This window comes from Equus caballus, chromosome 16 (genome assembly GCF_041296265.1).
Source record: "Equus caballus isolate H_3958 breed thoroughbred chromosome 16, TB-T2T, whole genome shotgun sequence".
Lineage (NCBI taxonomy): Eukaryota > Metazoa > Chordata > Mammalia > Perissodactyla > Equidae > Equus > Equus caballus.
Window position 1 is genome coordinate 97,597,389 of NC_091699.1, and position 21,142 is coordinate 97,618,530.

The window sequence follows — 21,142 nt, forward strand, 5'->3', positions numbered from 1 at the left end:
AGATGAAAGGAAAACACTGTTATATTTAAGAGAGAGAAGAAAAAAACATTTGGTAAACAATTTGTATTTTATAGAAATGAAGGAAACTGCTATTTACAGACCAGGGCAGGCATGTCTTGAAGTTGGAAGGTGGCCGTTTGACACCACAAGAGATGTCTCCCAGACATTAGCATAAAGCTAACGTGGTCACTGTCAGAGGCGTGTTTTGCTGGCACATCCAGGCAAGACTCTTCAAGACAACTTAAGGTTTTGCTCCATTTCTTCCATTCCCAAAGTGTGTTTTCCCCCTGCCAACAGTGGATATAGACACATGCGTGGGGACAGTACATTCATTGAGTTTGTGCAACTTTCTGTTTGCTCTGAGGTTGATAAACAGCCAAAAGCACTAGTAAACTCGGCCAAGATTTGACTTAGAAAAGATCTTTAGAAATCCGATAAGAAACAAAATCTTTTAATAGCACAGTGTGTGATCTATGGGCAACACATCAAAAGCACTTGTGTTCACACTACTTCCAGCTGTTTGCACTACAAGTAATTAACAGTGAATCTATAAAGCTAACGCAAACCAGCAAATACTAAAGGGCATCCCGCAGCCTCCGAGCAAAGGCGTTGGTGGAGCAGGTTGGAGTTGCAGAACCACCCTGCTCTTTTAGACCAGGGGATCACGGGCCCCTTGGCTCGCTCGCTCTCTCTCCCTGTAGGCTTTGTTCAACAGCTGGATTTCCTCTTGGTGCCCCTCCCTCTCCTGACGCTGCTTCTTGCTGTTCTGCCTGTGCGCTTCCACGGTGTCCGGGATGGAGATGTTGATGTCCCCTTCAGGACTACTTGTGGGCAAGAAGAGAGAGTAGGAGGCTGTCTCCCCTAAGTCACACGAGACGAATCTGTTTTCTTTCCGGGAGTAGCGCAGAGATGGCGATCTGACCTGTGTGGACGACTGGCTGATGTTGCTAATGATTGACACGGTGTCCAAGGCCTCCTCATTATCACAGATTTCAAGAACTTCCAAGTGTATTTTCACACTGGCGTCCGCGAACGTGGCGGGAGAATCCTCAGAGTTTGGCTCATGGCCGACACTTTTGGATCGATAGACTTCTATTTTCTTAGAGGCTGGGGATATTTTTTGTCCTTCTGCACTTACCTCATAGGTAGACAGAGAAAGAGTTTTCCCTGTAGGCGCTTGGAGAGACACAGTGCCCTGGAATGCACACAGGGGGATGGCCAGGCCACCACCAGAGCGCTGGGGACAAAGACAAAACCGTTATTGTTCGGAACTAGTTTCTCAGATAGGGCCATTTAGAAATTCATTTTACTTATCAAAATGTAAAGTTCTTCTATTTCAGACCCATTTCCCTAGAAACTTTTTATGAATATAGGATTTAAATTCTGCCCTCAAAGTACCGTAGCTCAGTTTCTTCATGGTCGAACACAACATCTGCACAAGGGCAGTCAGGAAGCTGCCTTTCGAGATAAAGGACACACTTCCACAGTGTAAGGCAAAATTTGTGTATTGATGGGCGGCAGTAGATGTTTTCAAGGGCAGAATTGGGGCATAAAATTGGATACGTATTTACAATCTGGAATTGCTTGTCAATTTTTGTTACATGTTCAGTTACATTAAAAAGTTTGCATAGGTTGAAAGAAATACAGACCGTGTTATCAAAATACACTTTCTTTTCCTGTTTAGTATGCCAGGGAGCATGCTTATGAAACTGTGATTCAGACTAAGTACAAAGAATATCTCAGTTGGTAGGTTGAGCACAGAGGAGAGGAACCGATGTCAGCAGAGCTGTGCTACGGTGTCCTTACTTTTCCACCGAGAAATCAGTCGTGATTAAGTAAACCCAGTCATAGAGAAGTGCCCCACATCTCTGCAAAAACCTGCCTGAAAGTTTAACCCTTTTGTATTCTATGTAAAACTTTGTATATTAAGACCTTTTAAAAACTGTACTCACCACTGAGAAGTGCTTAAGAAATGAAAATAGGACCAATTCCTATAAAAGCCTGTCCTTTATACTGTTGATTCATGCTTCCATACTCTCAGCTGACTCTGGTTTTGGTCACATGTCAGTGTCAGAAGAAGACAGTAGTATGCCAGACTTCTAGAGCAGCGGTGCTCAAAGCCGCGTCCTCAGACCAGCTTCGTCAGCATCACCTGATAACTTGTAAGAAATGCAGATTTTTGAGCCCTTCCCCAGACCTACCGAATCAGCACCTCTGGGGTGGGCCCGGCAGTCTGTAATCTAGCAAGACCTCCAGGTGAGCCTGTGCGTGGGAAGGTTTGAGATCCACTGCTGTAGCCAAAGAAATGCAGCCCAGAAAAGGAAGCGATGGGAGGGTGGTTAGCAGACCGCTTTGTACACCCCCTATGACGCCCGGAGTTTCTCACTGGACTGGCTTAAGTGTGTCTTTCCACCTGGGGAGTTGGCAGGAGGGCTCATCGTATTTGGCCAGTCTAGGATGATCAATCTTCCCAGTTTGCCTACGACTGTGCCAGTTTTAGCACTAAATGCCCTCATCCCAGGAAACCTCTCAGTCTCAGGGAAATCAGGATGGCAGGTCACCCTATTTTCCTTGGGTATTTTGTATCTGGACCTAAGAGTGGCTGGAGGAAGCTCAGAATCAGAGTCACGCTATTGGAGAGCAATTTGGATTCTCTTCTGCTTAGAGAAATTTTTAAGGGAGGATGCATTGTGAGCTTCATTCGGGTGCCTTCCTGTCCCACCCTTTGAATTCATGGACCAGAAAAATACAGTCTAGGCTATGTGAGACATGTCACCAGTCTTTTCCAGTTATTCTCTATGGAGAAGTCTTGAATTCTATTTATCCATAAGGGGACCTGGGAACCTAACTTTAGGGCCTTGCCCCACACGGGGCCAGAAACTGAACTCTTGCACTATGAAGTTCACTTTACCCTTCTGCTGAGGCAAAGGATGTCATCAGCTTCACAGGGACGATGCTGACTGAAGGAGGAGAGACAGAGGAACAATACTTGGGTTCATTACTTACCAGAGCATTGTTTGAATGGTGGCAACTTTCGGCAAAGTTTTATTTTTTATTCATCCTTTTTGTGTGTGTGTGTGTGAGGAAGATTAGCCCTGAGCTAACATCTGCTGCCAATCCTCCTCTTTTTGCTGAGGAAGACTGGCCCTGAGCTAACATCCGTGCCCATCTTCCTCTACTTTATATGTGGGACGCCTGCCACAGCATGGCTTGCCAAGCGGTACCATGTCTGCACCCGGGATCCGAACTGGTGAACCCCGGGCCACCAAAGTGGAACGTGTGCACTTAACCGCTGCGCCACCGGGCTGGCCCCTCATCCATTTTATTAAACATTTACTGAATACCTATTATGTGCAAGATTCTGAGCTTACATTGGGTGTACAGATATACTACGTCTTCATTCAAAGACTCTACAGATAATTAGGTGAGAAAGACATGTGAAGAAACAAAATGAAAATTTCAGCTCTAACCGTAATAATAGAGACAGGAACCTAGTTCTGTGGGGTCCAAGCAATGACCACTTCTGGTAAAGAGATTTCATATAGCGGGTGGCATCTGAAACTGATCTTAAGAATAATGAAAAGATGGACAGTTTAAAAGCCTTGCTTTCTGAGTGGTAAGTCATGAGTTAAAGGGCCAACCTAAAAACTTTCCATCCTCAGAAAATATTTTTGTTGTCAAAGACAGCAACTTTTATTTTTTAAATCAAAATCGACTGAAACATTATTTAATCAGAAAATTTGTGTCATTTAATAATGTGAATTATAAGTACAGCCTTCTTTATTCTGAAAGCTAGTTAATCTGAAAGCTGAACTCCCTTACATTGCACTTTCTTGCAAGGAGAAAAAACAACTGTGTCTCAGTGCTTAAAGAATTGTTTATAAGTTTCTCTTTGAAGTGGCGCGCTGTATAAACGATGTCCCATGGAGGGTACCAGTTTAAAAAGAAAGACACCATAAGAAAACCGAGTTGTCAGACAGTGCCCAGCAGCATTGGCTTGTCTGACTCAGCACCTTTACCAGGACTCCAACAGCATTACCGGGTCTTTGTGGGTACCAGCTTGTGTCACTGACGGGCAGTTAATATAAAGGCAAATGTGGTAAAGAATTTTTTTGCATCTGATTTTATACATCCACAGAGGTAATGCAGATTTCAGTAACTTCCCCACGCTAATCTTACCCTCAAGTGAACAAACAAGCTTTACTGAGTTATCAAGCGACAGCTCATTAAAATTAGCATTTTAGAATTGCATAGTGCCAGAGTTTAGCTACATATGAAGTCTGGTTGTTCTGAAATAGCACACAGCGTCTTGAGTTATCAGAATTCTTTTGTGAAGAATTTGTATTCAAAAGAGCAGTCTCCACTTGACAGTCATAGAAATAAAGACACAGAGTCAGATTATGTAGAAAGATCTGAATGTACATCTTCATATTATTAATTCAAAATTGGCAAGTTAGTTTCATCAAAATGGTACTGTCACTCTAAGCTCATTTAGTAATTTTAATTTTACTGGCTATGAAAGTATTTAATGTATAAATTTGTTTTGGTCTTAGATTTGTATAAGAACTATAAGCATAAAGAGTTTATACCAAATGTTGTTTGTACGCCTTTAAGCAAAATGATAAAAATTTGATGTGACAGTGAGGTTCATAGAATTTCGTTTTCTTTAAAAGGGACGTCTCCATTATTTAAGATAGAGACTCATTGCTCTAGGTGAGGGAGAATGGGAGCTTGAATGAAGGGAGCAGTAATAGGGGTAGAGATTCAGGGAGAGAGCTGACAGAATGACAGAATTTGAGTAAAGAACAGAATTTCCCACTTCCTTTAGAGTATGGAGGGAGGATTATAGTGGAGAGAGATTAGAAGCTGGGAGAACAGATGATGGGACCACTGTTACGTACTGGAACTGGGTCAGCTGCTCGGTCTACAGCGATGGATGAAGAGGCCGCAGAGCCATGGAATACACAATGACCAAGCTCATGGACAGCTGCATTTGTGTGTCATTCATGGGACCACAGACCCAGGCTGGAGTATGATGAGCGTATGAAATAACAGCCCTTAACCAGGTGGAGTGAGGGGAAAGGAGACCCGAGAAGTCTTCCCAGAGCAGAAGTACCGGATATCAATGCTACTGTCTAGTATGTTCTAGAGTCCGAGCTGGGCCAAAATCAAGAACAAGGAATAAGAAATATAAGTGTTGAGTAGGAAGAGACAAAATTATCATAATTGTCCGATGAAAATACTGTCTACCTAGAAATTCTAGAGCAGCAAATCTAAAAAAGAATTCAGGAGTTTAATAAGGTGGCTGAATTCTAGGAAAACATTGACATCAATAGCAACTACCAATCAAAAAATATGTTTTAAAAAAGTCCCATTCAAAATAGCAACAAAACTATAAAAATGGGTGAGAGCTATATGAGGAAAACTACTATAATAATGAGAAGTCCTGAATAAACAGGAGATAAAAGAAATAATGTTTCCACATGGGAAAACTCTATGTTGTAAATATGGCAATCTTCTTTTACTTTATTGATTTAACACAAGTTCAATAAAAATCCCAATGGAATTTTATTTTGGAACTTGGAAAGTTCCTTCTAAGACTTATTTGCAAGAATGAATGCTTGTGGATAACCAAGAAATATTGCAAACAAACCAATGAGGTGGATTTGCAAACTTTATATGGAGCAACCGTAGTGAATATAGGGGGTTAATGGTGAGCTGTGACAAATCAAGGAGAGTCAGGAAACCAGATGGAGTATATCACAAAGATGGCATTCCATAGTAAGTAAGGACTCATGGGAGCTCTTACATATTATTGGCTATCCATGGCAAAATTAAATTAGATTCCTTTTCATGTTATATGCAAAAATCATTTCTTAAGTCTTAATCATTCTTTTAAAATCCTGGATGAAGAAGAACTTTCCAAATCTGGAATAAAACCAGAAATGACACAGTAAAGGATGAACAGATTTGGACTGCAGAGAAATGGTAAGTGTCTCTGTAGAAACATACGCTAAAGCAGCAATAAAGGGCAGGTGGCGGCCAGGGGAAACGTGGGCAGCTCAGATGCAAGGTAGAGGGGAGCAGTCGTACACGGAGAGTAAGATGGAATACCCAGCCGCAAAGCGGAAGTGAAGTGGGCAGAGCTCTGATGGGAAGAAACACAAGCGGGGATAGAGCTGTGCAAAGACATCCAATTCCACCAGTAGTCAAACAAGGTAAGTAAAAACAATGCATCGTTTTTAGCATCTCAGATTGCCCTCCACCAAAAAAAAAAAAAAAAGATGAATAAATAAAAGATAGATGCCATGTTTACAGAACGTTTTGATTGTATTTAAGTACAAAATAAAAACTACATATACTTACCAGCGATCCTATTTCTAAGTCAGTTTGATGTTTACGTCACTGTGGCAAGTCCTCGAGTACAAGTGACCTAAATGTCTATCATTTGGTAAAAACTGATTAAATTACGGTACAGTTCTGTACTGGAAAACTATCTTGAAAGAGTGAGCTAAAACCGTAAGCTCTGCCTGGGTAAAATAATTTCAATACATTTTAAGTTATAATAGCAAATGCAAAACAATGTGTATAGCACGATCCAGCTTTCCTGTAGAAAAGTGCCTATCAGAAGACAACGCAGCAAATATGTGTGTCTGGAATAAAAAACAGATCCATAGGCACGCGAGCACACACACATATTATACGCACAGAGAAGACTGAACGGCTACACACCAAACGACCGTTTCCTCTGGGACTGGATGGGGGAGGATTTCGACTTTCATGTTTTATATTTCTAAATTGCTTGATGGTGATTTTGCTCATGGAGGTTTATCAGGTAGTAGAGGAGGCAGAGAGCGAAAAATATTCCAGAAGGGCGCCCAGGATGTAGGGGAGGGTGCAGAGTGTGGGTTGCTGCAATGGTAGTCAGCCTCAGAGTTCAGCGTGGGGTTTGTGCTGCACTGGGGGTTTGTGCTATTTTTAGGTTAGGAGAGGAGACAAGCGGGATGGAGGGCACTATCTCAAAGTTTTCCCCTAATGGTTTGGTTGATTAGAATGAAAGTGCCAGTTGAGGTGTAGCTTATTTTTCATTCACACTTTAAAAGGGTAGAGAAAGGCACTTAGGACAAGAAGAAAAAAAAAAAAGAAACGTTAAATGAAAGGAAAGGGCCAGGGTCTGTAATAAGTCAGATTCTCCTGACTAATTTTCCTGGAAACAATAAACATTTGAGTCCAACAAGCTGTCGATTTAACATTAAGTTCAAATAAACAAAGAATCTCACTTCAGAAAAAAAAGAAATACTATAGAACTGGAGTCACAAACCACAATGCGGCCTGCAGATCTGCAAAGCATTCAAAAAGTTCAAGAACAATTTCAAAAAGAGACTAAAAGTAAAAAGCAATACAATCTTAAGAGAAAATTAACATTGTGAGGAGATAATACAAAAAGTGGTTAATATTGGTTTAATTTATCCTCATCTTTGTATAGTTGAATAGGGTCCCCTCCAAAATCCATAGCCACTTGTACCCTGTGAATATGACCTTATTTGGAAATAGGGTCTTTGCAATACAATCAAATTAAGATGAGGTCATACTGGATTAGGGTGGGCCCTAATCCCATGACTGGTGTCCTTTTAAGAAAAGGGGAATTTGGGCACAGACCACGTAGAGGGAGGATGGCCAGGTGAAGGAGACGGCGAGTGGAGTTACGCTGTCCTAAACCAGGAACAAGGGCCCTCCCCTAGACTCGGAGGAACCTGGCCCTGCTGACATCTCGATTTTGGAATTCTAGCCTCCAGAAATATGAGACAGTAGATTTCTGATGTTTTAAGCCATCCAAGTTTATGGTAATTTGTTACAGTAGCTCTAGGAATAAATAAATAAATGTTTTATGCAAACAGGTAAAAAATACATATGTAAGCAAACATTTTGTAAAGTCCTACAACTGTCTATTTTCTTTTGGATACTGGAACAAAGTGCCATTTGTGTCAAATCCGCATAGAACGTAATCTCCTCAAGGGAAGGGAACATTTCCTTGTTGATCTTTATTTTCCCTGCCATCTGTAGCAGCACCTGGCACATAGCAGGCCCTCAAAAGAAAAATTTGTTGAATGAATAAACGTGTGCATGAGTGAATGAATCTGCAACACTGACCTTGTAGACTTTTTAGGTTCCATATTTTAACTTTCTAAAGGACAAAAAATAAGATCATCTTTTAAAAATATTGCTGTCTAGAATTTGTTTTGTATTTTAACAGCCCTATATAATAAATGATGATAGTTTCAAGTGCATCAGAAGGTCATATTAGAACATATTCTTTTTATAAAAATAGAATGTTATTTTGAATTGTACATGAAAGTTTATTGCATGATAAAAATGATAGATTCTCAGAGAACATAAAACTACTCATTTCATAGTCTCTGCTTTCTTTCCGTTTAAAAGTCTGTGAATTAGCATATGCTGTCAGGAATAATGATAATCCATTAATGCTGCATCCCTGAGCGTAGGTGGCTGGAGCTTTTTATTTGGCACTGAAAAGCATCTCTAACCCTCAGAGATGCTTCAGGAGAGAGCATGCCGTGTAAACACACTAGCACAAATCCTCGGCTGTGATAATTGATTCAGACTTAGTGACCTTGGGCATATTCAACTTTTATTTCTTCACTATAAGCCTCCAGGTGAATTCAGGGTGAAATTGCGATATAAAAGACTTGTTCTAAATTTCTCTCCTAATGAGGCGGAGTATTCTGTTGAATATCTGAGTCACTCACCTTAAGGAAGGTGTATTACAACATGTCGGATCACAGCACTTCTCAGAGACCATGATTTCTCATCTTATAGAGGGGGAACCGACAGCCAGAAGGCTGAAGCCACTTTCCCAGGGTCACCCAGGTAGTAGAGGCAGGACGGCACCAGTACTCGGGGTCTTAACTCCAGTTCCATGCTCATCCACCACACCCTGTTGTCCCTTTGAAAGAAATGTGCTCTAACCTGGAGGGAATCCTGGGTTTTCTGCCCTGGAAGCTAGAATTCTGTCACTAACTCATGAGTAAGCCAAGTGACTGACAGTTTTAAATTAAAATTCTATAGATGATCTTGAGGTGATTTAAGTGACTTCTAGGCATCTAAAGGTACAGACACTGAGAAGTCACGCAGACCATCTAAGGTGGTTTGGGGGAAAAGCGTTAGGGACACACATACACACACAACTAGAGTGAGAACTTTGTGAGAAAAACAATAAACTAGATTTTTAGTGACTTACTTTTGGAATTTTTCTTTAAAACTATGTGATTACTATATTTTCACATATTCAACTCCCAAAATATTCCTTGTGTCATACTGTCACTCTCACTTAAATGTTTAGTAAACCAAATTAAAGAGGGAGACCCAGGAATTTGCTCAAGGACAGGAGCGTAAGGGCAGGGAAAGAAGGACCTTTATCCAGGGCCTGCTGTGTGCCTGGGAAGCGCCAGGTGTCCTGACACACTTTGCTCCGAATCCTCAGACCTGTGAGCTGTCAATTAGATGGAGACACTCATCCCAGTTTTATGGATGATATACAGTCATGTGTCACCTAACATCAGGGGTGCGTTCTGAGAAATGCGTCGTTGTGGTCTCGTCGTTGTGTGAACATCACAGAGTGTGCTTACCAAACCTAGACGGTCTAGCCCACCGCACACCTAGGCTTCATGGTACTAATGTTATGGGGCCACCGTCGTCTCTGCGGTCCATCGTGGACTGAAACGTCATGATGTGGCGCCTGACTGTGATTGAGTCCTGGGGAGATAACTCGAGTCAGTAAATGGCATGGTCAAATCCACATCCAGGATTATCCGTCTCAAAACCTCTGCTCTTAGCTGTTCTACTACTTCCAGGCTTAGCGTTACGGGATGAAATATGAAAAGCATCTCCCTGTCCTAATCCAGCTGGAACCCACAGTGTCCTGTGGGAACAAGGGACAGGAGGGGTTTATTCACATTAGGAAGGAAAAGGGGTATTTAGAGAAGATATTTAAAAAGTGGTTTCTAAATAGGGCCCTAAAAGGTAATTTCAGTAGGCAGAAAAGCAGGAAAAACGTATTCCAGGACGAGGGACCAGCAAGAGCAAGGGCAGATGGAATTCTAGGGGATGACACAGTAGAGGGAAATGGGGTGGACACAGAGGCGGGGCCCAGGGCTGAGCCCCGTCCTGCGGGATAACAAGTTTTGATTGTAACCCACAGGTAAGCAGGGACCACACATCTTTGTTTTTGCATTTATGGAAAGGAGGGAAATTAAGATGTATGGAGTGTCTATTAGTGCAGGCACTGCACGTGGCACTTCACGTATGAAATCTAATCTATGATAGTCCATGAGGGGGGTAAAATTATTTCTGTTTTACAGAGAGGTAAATTGAGGTGTGAAAGGTTAACTACCTTGTTTAGGTTACGTAGGAAGCTCAGTTTTGAACGGTGACCTAAACTCAGCTCAGATTCCAAGCACTTTCCCCCAGGCCACCTAAGGTCTACGAAGATAATCGGGACCCTGTGAAAGATTGGAGGAAGGAGAGCCTGGTGGCAGGGAGACCAGCTAGGAGGATTTTAAAATCCTTGTGTGCAAAAGAAAAGGGGATCTGACCTTCAGCACTGCTAGTAGAGACGGCAAACGTCGGGCGGACGATGGGGGAATTGCCGGCTGCGGAGGGCGGCGGTGAAGGACTGCGGTGGAGTCACGTGCACCTGCCCTGGAACTCAGCTGAGTCACTGTCTCTGCAATCCTTGCCCGCTCAGCTTCAGGCGTCTCATTTGCAAAACATGAAGGATAAATGCGTTAATGCATGTCAAATGACTACCTAAGTGCCTCACACAAAGGAAGTGCTCCGTGAGCATTAGCTGTTCCTAAGAGGTGAGTAGGAGAGAGGAATCCATAGCGCTTCTGAGATTTCAGGTGCGTGTGTCTGTACCAGTAGTTGAGATAAGGAGCTTAAGAGGATGTAGATAACTTAAGGCTCCTTTTACAAATTTCACCTCCGAGTCAGCAGCATATCCCTCTGCAGTGTTTTATCCTAATGGTCTAAATATACCAAATAAAGGACAGTGATGGCCAGAGTGGATTAAAAACACAACTCAACTATATACTGTCTCCAAAAAACTCACTTCAAATATAATGACAAAGGCAGGCTGAAAGTAAAAGGATGGTAAAGACACAGCATGCAAACATCAATCAAAGGAAAGCAAAAATGGCTCTATTACCGTCAGATGAAACAGACTTCCGAGCAAAGAAAATTACTAGAGACGGGGAAGATTACTGGATAGGGTTAAAAGGATTAATCCACTAAGAAGACATAGCAATCGTAACTGTGTCTACAACAAGTAGCAGAGCTGCAAAAAGGTGTAGAACACACTGATAGAGCTGGAAGGAGAAACAGTCAAACTCACAATCACAGCTGAGCCCGTACCACCCTTCTCTCAAGAACTGATAGAACAGTCAGATGGAAAATCAGCAAGGACATAGAACGCCATCAACCTGCAGGATCTAATCAACATATACAGAATATTTTATAGAAAGAAAAACTTTTATTTGTAGAAAACTGTCCAACAAGAGCAGACTACACCTTATTTTCAAGCTCCCATGAAACATATACCAAGATAGATCATATCTGGGCCGTAAAATAAACCTCAGTACAAGGATTAAAATTATACAGAGTGTGTTCTCCAGCCACAATGGATTGAAGGTAGAAATAAATAACAGAAAGATAACAGAAAAATCTCCAAACTCTTGGAAACTAAACAAAACACTTCTAGATAACCCATGTGTCAAAGAGAAAGTCTCATGGGAAATAAACAAATATCTTGAAGTGAATGGAAATGAAAATACAACATATTAGAATTTGTGGGCTGCATCTAAAGCAGTGCTGAGGGGATATTTAAGGCTCTAAGTGCTTACGTTAGAAAAGAGGAATAGTCTCAAGTCAATAATGTAAACTCCCACCTTGATAATCTAGAAAAAGAAGAGCAAAATAAATTCCAAGCAAGTATAAGGGAGGAAATAATAAAGATAAGAGCAGAAATCAATGAAATTGAAAACAGAAAGCGATAGAGAAAATCAATGAGACAAAGAGCTGTTTCTTTGAATAGATCAATAAAATTGACAAACCTCTAGCAACACTGAAAATTATCAATACTGGAATGAGATGAGATCTCACTGCAGGGATAGCAAGGGAATACTACAAACGACTTTACACACTTAAATTTGACAACTTAGATTATAAACGGACAAATTCTTTGAAAAACGCAAACTACAACAATGTACTCAATATGAAATAGATGATTTCAATAGTTCTATAAATATTCAGGTAATTGAACTCATAATTTTAAAAATCCTAAAAAGAAATCTCCAAGCCCAGATGGTTTCACTGGCGAAATCCACCAAACATTTAAAGGAGAATTAATATAAATTCTACACAATCCCTTCCTGAAGATAGAAGAGGGAACACTTCTCAATTCATTCTCTGAAGGTAGTTTTGCCCTGATACTAAAACTAGACAGAGACAGTTCAAAAAAAGAAAACTACAGCTCACTATCACTCATTAATACAGATGCATTCTTAACAAACATCAGCAAATGGATTTCAGCAGTCAATAAAAAGAATTATACTCCATGACTAAGTGGGATTTATTCCAGAAATGCAAGGCTGGTTTCCATATTCAGAAATAAGTTGTTGTGATCCACCATACTAATAGGCTAAAGAAGAGAAATCACATAATTCTATCAATTGATAGAGAGAAAAACTGTTTGACAAAATTCAACATCCATTCACGTCAAAAGAAAGGTAGGAACAGAGAGTAAGCTCCTCACCTGAATAAAGAGCATCTATAAAAACCCTACAGCTAACATTAACTTAATGGTGAGAGACTGCTCTCCCTCAAAATTGAGAACGAGGCAAGGATGTCAGTTCTTACCGCTCCTCAATATGGTGCTGGAAGTGCTAGGCAGTGCAATGCATCAGAAAGGGAAATTAAAGGTGCACAAATCAGAAAGGAAGAACTAAAACTGTCAGTGCCTGCAGACAGCACGGTTGGTCTAGGTAGAAAATCCCAAGGGATCTACAAAAACTCCTAGAACTCGTAAGTGGGCTGCTCAAGGTTGCCTGCAGGTTAAACATGCAACATCTTTTGTATTCCTATATACCGGCAATGAACATAAGAACACTAACGTTGAAAATACAGTACCATTTATACTTGCTCAAAAAAGAGAAATCCATAGGTATTAGTCTAAGAAAACCTGTATAGGACTTACATGCTGGAAACAACGTGACTTATCAAAGAAAGAAGATCTCAATAAACGGAGAAACATATCATGTACGTGGTCTGGAAGACTCAATATAGTAAAGATGTCGGTTCTCCCCAAATTGAATATAGGTTTAATGCAATTACTGTTCAAATCTCATCAAGATTTTTTTTGCAGATATAGACATGATTATTCTAAAAATTTATATGGAAAGGTAATGAACTAGAATAGTAAACTTATTTTGAAAAAATTAATATAGTGAGAGTAATCAGTCTATGTAACTTCAACATAGGTACAATATTCAAGATTGTGTTATGGTGGAGGGACAAACACACAGATGAATGGAACACAATAGAGAACCCAGAAGCAGACCCACACAAATATGCCCCACTGCTTTGGACAAAGATACAAGAATAATTCAATACAGGAAAGAGAGCCCTTTCAACAAATGGTGCTGGTGCAGTTGGATATCCATAGGCAAAAAAATTAACCTAGAACTAAGTTTCATGCTTTATTCAAAAACTAACTCAAAATGGATCACAGACTTAAATGTAAAACTATAACACTTTTGTTAAAAACATGGGGGCAAATCTTTGCGATCTAGGGCTAAGCAGAGAGTTCTTAGACTTGGTAGCAAAAGCATGATCCATCAAAGGGAAATGGATAAATTGCACTTCATCAAAACTAAAAACTTTCATTCTGTGCAAATGCAGGTTCTGATTCAGTAGGTCTGTGGTGGCCTGAGATTCTGCTCTCAGTGAAAGCTCTCAGGTGATGCGAGACTACTGGACCGTGGACCACACTTTGAATAGCAAAGGACATACAGTCTGCAAGGCTCCTTACAATTCTAAAATTACATGATTTCTTGGGTTAATAGATTTTTCTTAGTTTATAGTGTTAGCAATTTAGAGAAGTAGAAGATAGAATTCAATTTCAGTTGAAGGAATAATAGAAACCCCTCAAAAGCCAAGTTTATAGCTAGTACAATAAAAAGCGAAATCTTATCTTTTCAAATTCCTTTAATATATTCTAATGTTTTATTCAAAGGACATATATTGCAAATGATGAACCATTCTGATGAAAAAAGATCAAGTTTCTGCATGAATCTTCATTTTACATCAATCTGATGGCCAAAATGTAAGCTTCTGAAATGAATATATCATTGCATTTAAATTATTTTTTATTTATGGAAATTGCTATTCTCATAGCTTTTACCTTTATCTGAGCCCATGAGCACAAGCATCACAGGCTACAGGAAATCCTGCAGGAATTTTGAATTTGTTTGTTTTTGTTCTTGGCAGTATTGGATAGGTTTTTCCATTCGCTGGTTAAATAGAAACCAAATCTGTTGTCTTATCTCTAATAATGACACTTCAACTCAGATATGATGTATATCCAAATTCATCTCCACATGTTTTCACTTCTTTCTGCTTTTCTAACAACATAAGGAAGAAACTGTAACTTGAAAAGGAGCGTGCATTGTCTCTATTTAGGAAAGAAATAAGATTTTACCAGGAATAAATGAATCCTAAGAAATGAAACAGCTTTTGTTGTCTTAATGATAAACGCTCATCCAGTTGCATGTTGTCTAAGTGAGGAATATCCTACTAAAAATGGTTGAAGGAAAAAATTTTCTCTTACCTCACTGAGCAGAATTAGGTCAGGAATGAAGGTATATTTTCATTTGTAAGACAGTTTCAAAGGATAAATACAACGTTTTTGGTAAGATTACTATACTCCAGAAAAGGTGTTAAAATTCATGTTGGTGGTCTTTGTAAAAATATAGAAGACAAAAATGTTTTTTATCAGCTGGCATAATATAGTAAAAAGATCAAACCAAAAAACAAATCTATGGAGATAGATGGTAGATGAGGAGTAACCTGACACAACATGGTAATGGGTCAAGAGTAACAGGCACGTGGGATCTAACTGGTGTGATGAAAATGCTCTAAAACTGACTTATGGTGATGAATGCACAAACTTGGTAAATTTACTAGAAATCATTGAATTGTACACTTGAAGCAGGAGAATTATATGATATGTAAAATATTCCTCAGTAATTTTTTTTAAAAAAAGGAGCATTTGCCTGATATTCAGGAGATGCTGAAATACAACTCCTGTTCTGCCACTAAATAAATAACTGTGTGACCCTAGACAAGTAGAGTGCTTACTGTAGACCGTTATTTCATTATCTGGATAAAGAGGGGGTTGGGCAGATGAACCCCAAAGTGTCTCATGTCTCTGCCCATTGCAATATTTGATGACTCTATTTTGACACAGATAGCCTCAAAGAAAGCACCTTTTTCCCTGAAAAATATCTAAGTAGGGATGCTCTTCTGAAAGAAATTAAAATCACAGAATTCTCTTTGAAAACTTGCTGAAAGAAATCATGGATCCAAGCCCCTTCAAAGACCTCCCTTTCTATCAACAAAGCATTACTGCTGATGGAACATTTCTTATGTTTTCAAAATATGTGAAATCTAAGCCACCATGCACACTGTCCAGTGAAAATGTCCGGCGTAGGAAGACAAAATAGCAAGCAAGAAAGAAAGCAGATTGTAAACTAGTGCTTAGAAAGAAACCTGTAAGGAGGGTTTGATGATGCTCATTAGTTCTAGTTTAAATCTTCAGTCATAGGAAGCATTTACTGAACACTAGATATGGGTAAGAGATATGGAGAATCCTGCGTATAAGAGTATATATGGGTTCGCATATGGTATGTGTGTATGCATAATAATTTACAGTTAACTTTTTCCTGATGATAAAAATAATACATTATTGCTTAAGTTTTGCCATTAAAATAATATCTGAAGACTATGCATCAAGCAGTCCTTAGGTTCTAGATTATTAAGAAGGACTTAATGTGACTATAATTTCAATATTTTAATCCTTTTGAAAAAAGAATCATTCAACTCTATATGGCCTATGTGGATATTATGAGTTATCTAAAAGGGATTTTTTCTAATTTTTTGAAAAATTATTTTTTTCCAAAATTCTCTAGAAAGTTTTTTTATGCTTATTATCTAGAAAATTATTTGATAAGCCTAATATTTATACATTTAAAAAAGACAATACAGGGGCCGGGCCGTCCCAGTGGCACAGCAGTTAAGTTCACACATTCCGCTTTGGCGGCCTGGGGTTCGTGGGTTCAGATCCAAGTTGTGGACATGACACCACTTGTCAAGACATGCTGTGGTAGGCGTCCCACATATAAAGTAGAGGAAGATGAGCATGGATGTTAGCTCAGGGCCAGTCTTCCTCAGCAAAAAGAGGAGGATTGGCAGCAGATGTTAGCTCAGGGCTAATCTTCCTCAAGAAAAAAAAAAAAGAAAGAAAAGAAAATAAGTGCCATTAAACTCTGGTGCTTTGTGTTCCATAAGTGTGGCTAAGCTGAGAATTAATGTTCTCCAGAATCCCCTTTCTTGTATACTTCCAGGTTAGAATTGGCCAAGACAGGGGCTTACTCAATATTTGGAAGGTAGGAACAAGGCAGTGGCCGTCACCAGCTGAAGCTCTTGTCTTAGGCAGATACAGAGACAGAAGAAGAGGTGCCTGGCGGGTGGCAGCTTGTCCTCTCCCTCTCCTGCTGCACATCCAGCTTTTCTTCTTGACTGCCAGCACTGGTGACCAACGTGGCCCCAGACACTTGGCTAGGGACTCAGAGAGGTTGCCGTTGATTCAAGGCAACAGTTTTCCACAGAACTCTCCACAAATTCCCTTCATGTTCCTGCTTTGGTGGCCACACATACCTGGCTTCTCAAGTTGACTGATGGTAACTCCCTCTCTGAACCCTCAACTTTTCTTCCAGACCTTCCCTTGCTTAGCTTTCCCACAGCCCTGAATAAGGCTCTCACCCCACAATACTCACAGTGCTTCAGCTCCCCTAACTGAATCTTGACTGACACAAAGCCTACTCAGTGGAAGAGAATCCCCAAGCTTAACAGTAAAAAACTGCAATGACTTAACTAACACAAAAACCCACATACACTTATGGGTGAAGGTGGTAGAATGCAATCCAATCACAGAATCTCTCTCATCCAGTAATAAGATGAAGAAGAAAGAGCAGCCATGGATTCAAGCAGCAGCCGCATGGAGAAAGGGTCCAGCATCCTGCGTACACTCCTAGAGGTGGTGACACACAAGAAACAGGTGGCTCACCCACTCGCATAAGCAGCTGTGCAGGAAATATCTTGAGAATTCTGGCTGTGGACTCTATTTTGGCAAGAGGTAGTTGGAAGCAGTGGTTCTCAAAATGAGGGGGGCTGCCTAGTCAATACTATTTCCATAATAATACTGACGCTTTATTTGTCATTTTCACTGTGTTGACATGTTCACTTTTTTTTTTTTTTAAGATTTTGTTTTTTCCTTTTTTCTCTCCAAAGCCCCCCGGTACATAGTTGTATATTCTTCGTTGTGGGTCCTTCTAGTTGTGGCATGTGGGACGCCGCTTCAGCGTGGTTTGATGAGCAGTGCCATGTCCGTGCCCAGGATTCAAACCAACGAAACACTGGGCCGCCTGCAGTGGAGCGCGCGAACCCAACGGCTCGGCCACAGGGCCAGCCCTGACATGTTCACTTTTGATGGTGCAAAAGCAATGATAGGTAGCACTGCTGGCACTTTAACATGAATCAAGGCAGTGGACCTAAGTTCTACTAGTAGGCACTGTATTTTCACCACTGCACAGGTGTGCAAGCACGCACACACACACACAATCCAATTTCACTTAAGAAAGACCTTGATGAAGCTGAGCATTATGATCCCCATTTTATAGATGAGTTAACTGAGATGCAGAGATGATAAGTACCTTTTTCAAGATCAAGCAGATACTAGTGGTAGAAATGAGATTCTAATCTGGTAATATGACTCCAGAAAAAAATCATACAACCCAACTTATTCATTCACTATACTGTTATTGCATACCTAATATGAGCCAGACACTATTTCAGGGACTGGGGATATAAAATGATTTTCCATCTGTTATCCATCCATCTATCCATCCACCAACCCACTCATCTATCCATCCATCCACCCAGTCATCCATCCATAATCCACCCATCACTTTTCTCCCTGTCTATGTGCATAGAGAGCTGTGGTTCTTTCTGTGTAGTATGATTTTCAGTTAGTAGCCTTTCTCTTCTTGGTACTTTTCTGTATTGCTTGAATTTTAAAAATAGTGAGCATATGTTATTTTTATAAAAACAATAAAGTCATTATTCTTAAGACAAAACCTAATGCAACTCATTTCTCTTTTGAAGAAAATACAAAGTAAAATTTCAAATCTTAAACTCAAAGGAGTATGAAAAGACTGCTCTGTTCTTTCTTCTCACGCTTAAATTTTCTTTCTTTTCACTGCTTACAAAGCAATAGAGCATGACATGTGGAAATTGTTTTCTAAGACTGATTTAGAAGGCAAAGTCTCCAAAATCTTCCCATCCCACACATCAAGTACCAAAGCAAATTTTTAAAAAACATTGTTACAAAGCTTCTTTAGAAAAAAATTAACTAAAAATCTTAGTGATATCATTGGATATCAAAAAAGGAGAATGCTAATGATGCAGTTATACATAGAACATCACCCATATGCACACTCTTTGGAAATTAACCATTTGCCTTCAGAGGAAATGAGTCCTGTGAGGGTAAAAATGGCGTCTCTGACTGGTCTGCTTATTCCTTGGAAGAGAAAAATATACACATATATAACAATGTCAGGGATAGATAAAAGTTCGCGTCCTAATAAAATTTCTATGTTTGTAACATGCCTGATAGTGATTTTTTTAATTGATGGAATTACTAAGGCATTTACATTTAAATTTTTTCTGGATTTTGGTTTTAACTCACACTAGTTATTTGTGTAGCATATAGGACAACCAAATGCACAAATGTGTGTTTTAACTTCACAGGGTGAAAATCAGTAATGCTCCAAAGTCTCTTTTTAAAAATATTTGGGCCAGTGCATAGTGTTTTTTTTCTCTTCCCCATCAATAATTATTAAGATTTCAGAATGAGTTGGCTGTCCTAATGTGGCAGTCCCAGGAATTGGCAGTAAGGCATCTGGGTCCTCAGAACCAACGATCCATGGTATCGTAAAAGTGTTTCAACACAATTCAGTCCGCTAGTTGAGACTCTGTTCTTCAGCGAGTCAGGCCTACAACTGGCTTCTTCAGTTCCCTAAACCAGGTGTTTCCAAACGCCAGTCTGAGCTGACCACGTAAGGATCACCAGCAGAGCTGGTTAAAGTACATATCTTTGGCCTCGCTTTGGGAGATTCTGACACAGTAGGTTTAGAATTGGAACCAATAATTTATATTTGTAAAGAGCTTTCTAGAAAATTTGTACATGTGGCCAGATTTTGGAACCACTGACTTAGATGATACTAGAAAATGAAGAGAGAGCTGCGATGTCACACAGAGGAAATAATTTCCTGGTTAATTGACTGAACACCTCAGAAAAGCACATTCAGAAATATCTTGCCACCTGCTCGTGTTCTCTGATTCCCAAGCTTTAGTGAGAATTACAGGTGAAAAGCAAATGGGCATTTGCATTAGCTGGGACACTTCAAACTATTTAAAAATGTCAAAACCTCAGGGAGGAGACATTTATCATGATGCCACAAGTTCTGTGGGCTCCTCTTAGTGCTGGTTATTGTTGGAAGCTGTAGCGTCCTGAGGGCACAGGAGGAGGTTGCAACAAGAAAGCATTTCCAGGTAAGTGTGTCTGGGAAATGACCTAAAGAGATCTCAGAAGAAAGATGCCTGAATCTCCAAAGCACCAATAGCTTTGTTGTGGTTTCTTTTCTTGTTCCAAACAAATATTCATTTTCATATCTAATTCTGTATTCATAATTTATATACATTTTTTAAAAGATGTCTCTCCCAAAGACATAACATTCATGTCCTCCATAACCTGTGTGCACGCCCTCTCAAGGTCAGGATTAAGGAATCACAGCAGGAATATCAGGCTTCCTTAGAGACACGCCACTGAAGGAGCATTAGACACAGATCACTTGATAAGGCAGTACCAAATGACATTTGAAGAATCCTCTAAGAGGGACTGGAACAGAAGGTGCAAAGTTCCAGTGGAAGGAAAAAGCATGGCATCTTCAAGAACGTGAAATTATTAATAGTTAGAAGGACTGGAACAGAGTTCAAGAGGAGGTTGAGGAGAGATAGAACCACAGGAACCAATCACTTAAGCCACATTAAGGATTTTCAACTCTGTCCTAAATGAGGAAGGAACCACCAAAATGTTCTAAACAGGGGGCTGACGTGATGAAAATGACATTTTTGCAAATTTATTCTGGGCTGTGGTCAGTAAAATAGATTGGAGGTGTTCAAATCCAGAGACAGGAGGACCAGTAAAGAGGCCCTTGAGAGAGAAGGGGGGTCTAAATTAGGGGAGAAACAATGGTTGTGGTGAGACATGGGAACAGAAAGACGTGTTTAGGATGTAAGATTTGGTGACTGAGTTGAGGTGAGTTGAGAGTCGAGGATGGTGACCAAGTATCTGGCTTGGGCAGCTGGATGGGTGGTGGTGGTGTTTGCCGAGAGAAGGAAAACAGGAGAAGCAAGCTTGGAGGGGTGGGATAGTGGGCTCAGGAGAAGACAGGAGTCAGTGTTGGAACGCTGAAACTGAGGCTCCTGGGGGATGTCCAACTGGAGAAATGTAGCAGGAGGCTGGATATTGGGGCCTGGGGCTCAGGAGAGATTTGACCTGAATATATATTTGGATATATAGTTGAGAGGAAATGGAATCAGGAAAGTGTGTGAAATGAGAAGGGGATCCCAAGGAGTGGGCAGAGGTAGGGAGATCATGAAGCAGTCCCAGAAGGAGTGAGCCAAAGAGGTCGGAGGATAATCAGAAATGTAAAATGTCATGGAA

The 21,142-nt window shown here is 40.3% G+C and overlaps 1 protein-coding gene across 1 annotated transcript in view; it reads right to left on the reverse strand.

Annotated features, from left to right (window-relative positions):
- Positions 1-436: 436 nt before the first annotated feature.
- GPR149 (G protein-coupled receptor 149) overlaps positions 437-21,142 on the reverse strand; it is a 62,316-nt gene continuing 41,610 nt past the window's right edge. Inside the window, exon 4 of the mRNA XM_023621145.2 lies at positions 437-1,237. Within this exon, the coding sequence (XP_023476913.2) occupies positions 650-1,237 (588 nt within the window). The 3' untranslated portion in view covers positions 437-649. The remainder of the gene's footprint in view (positions 1,238-21,142) is intronic.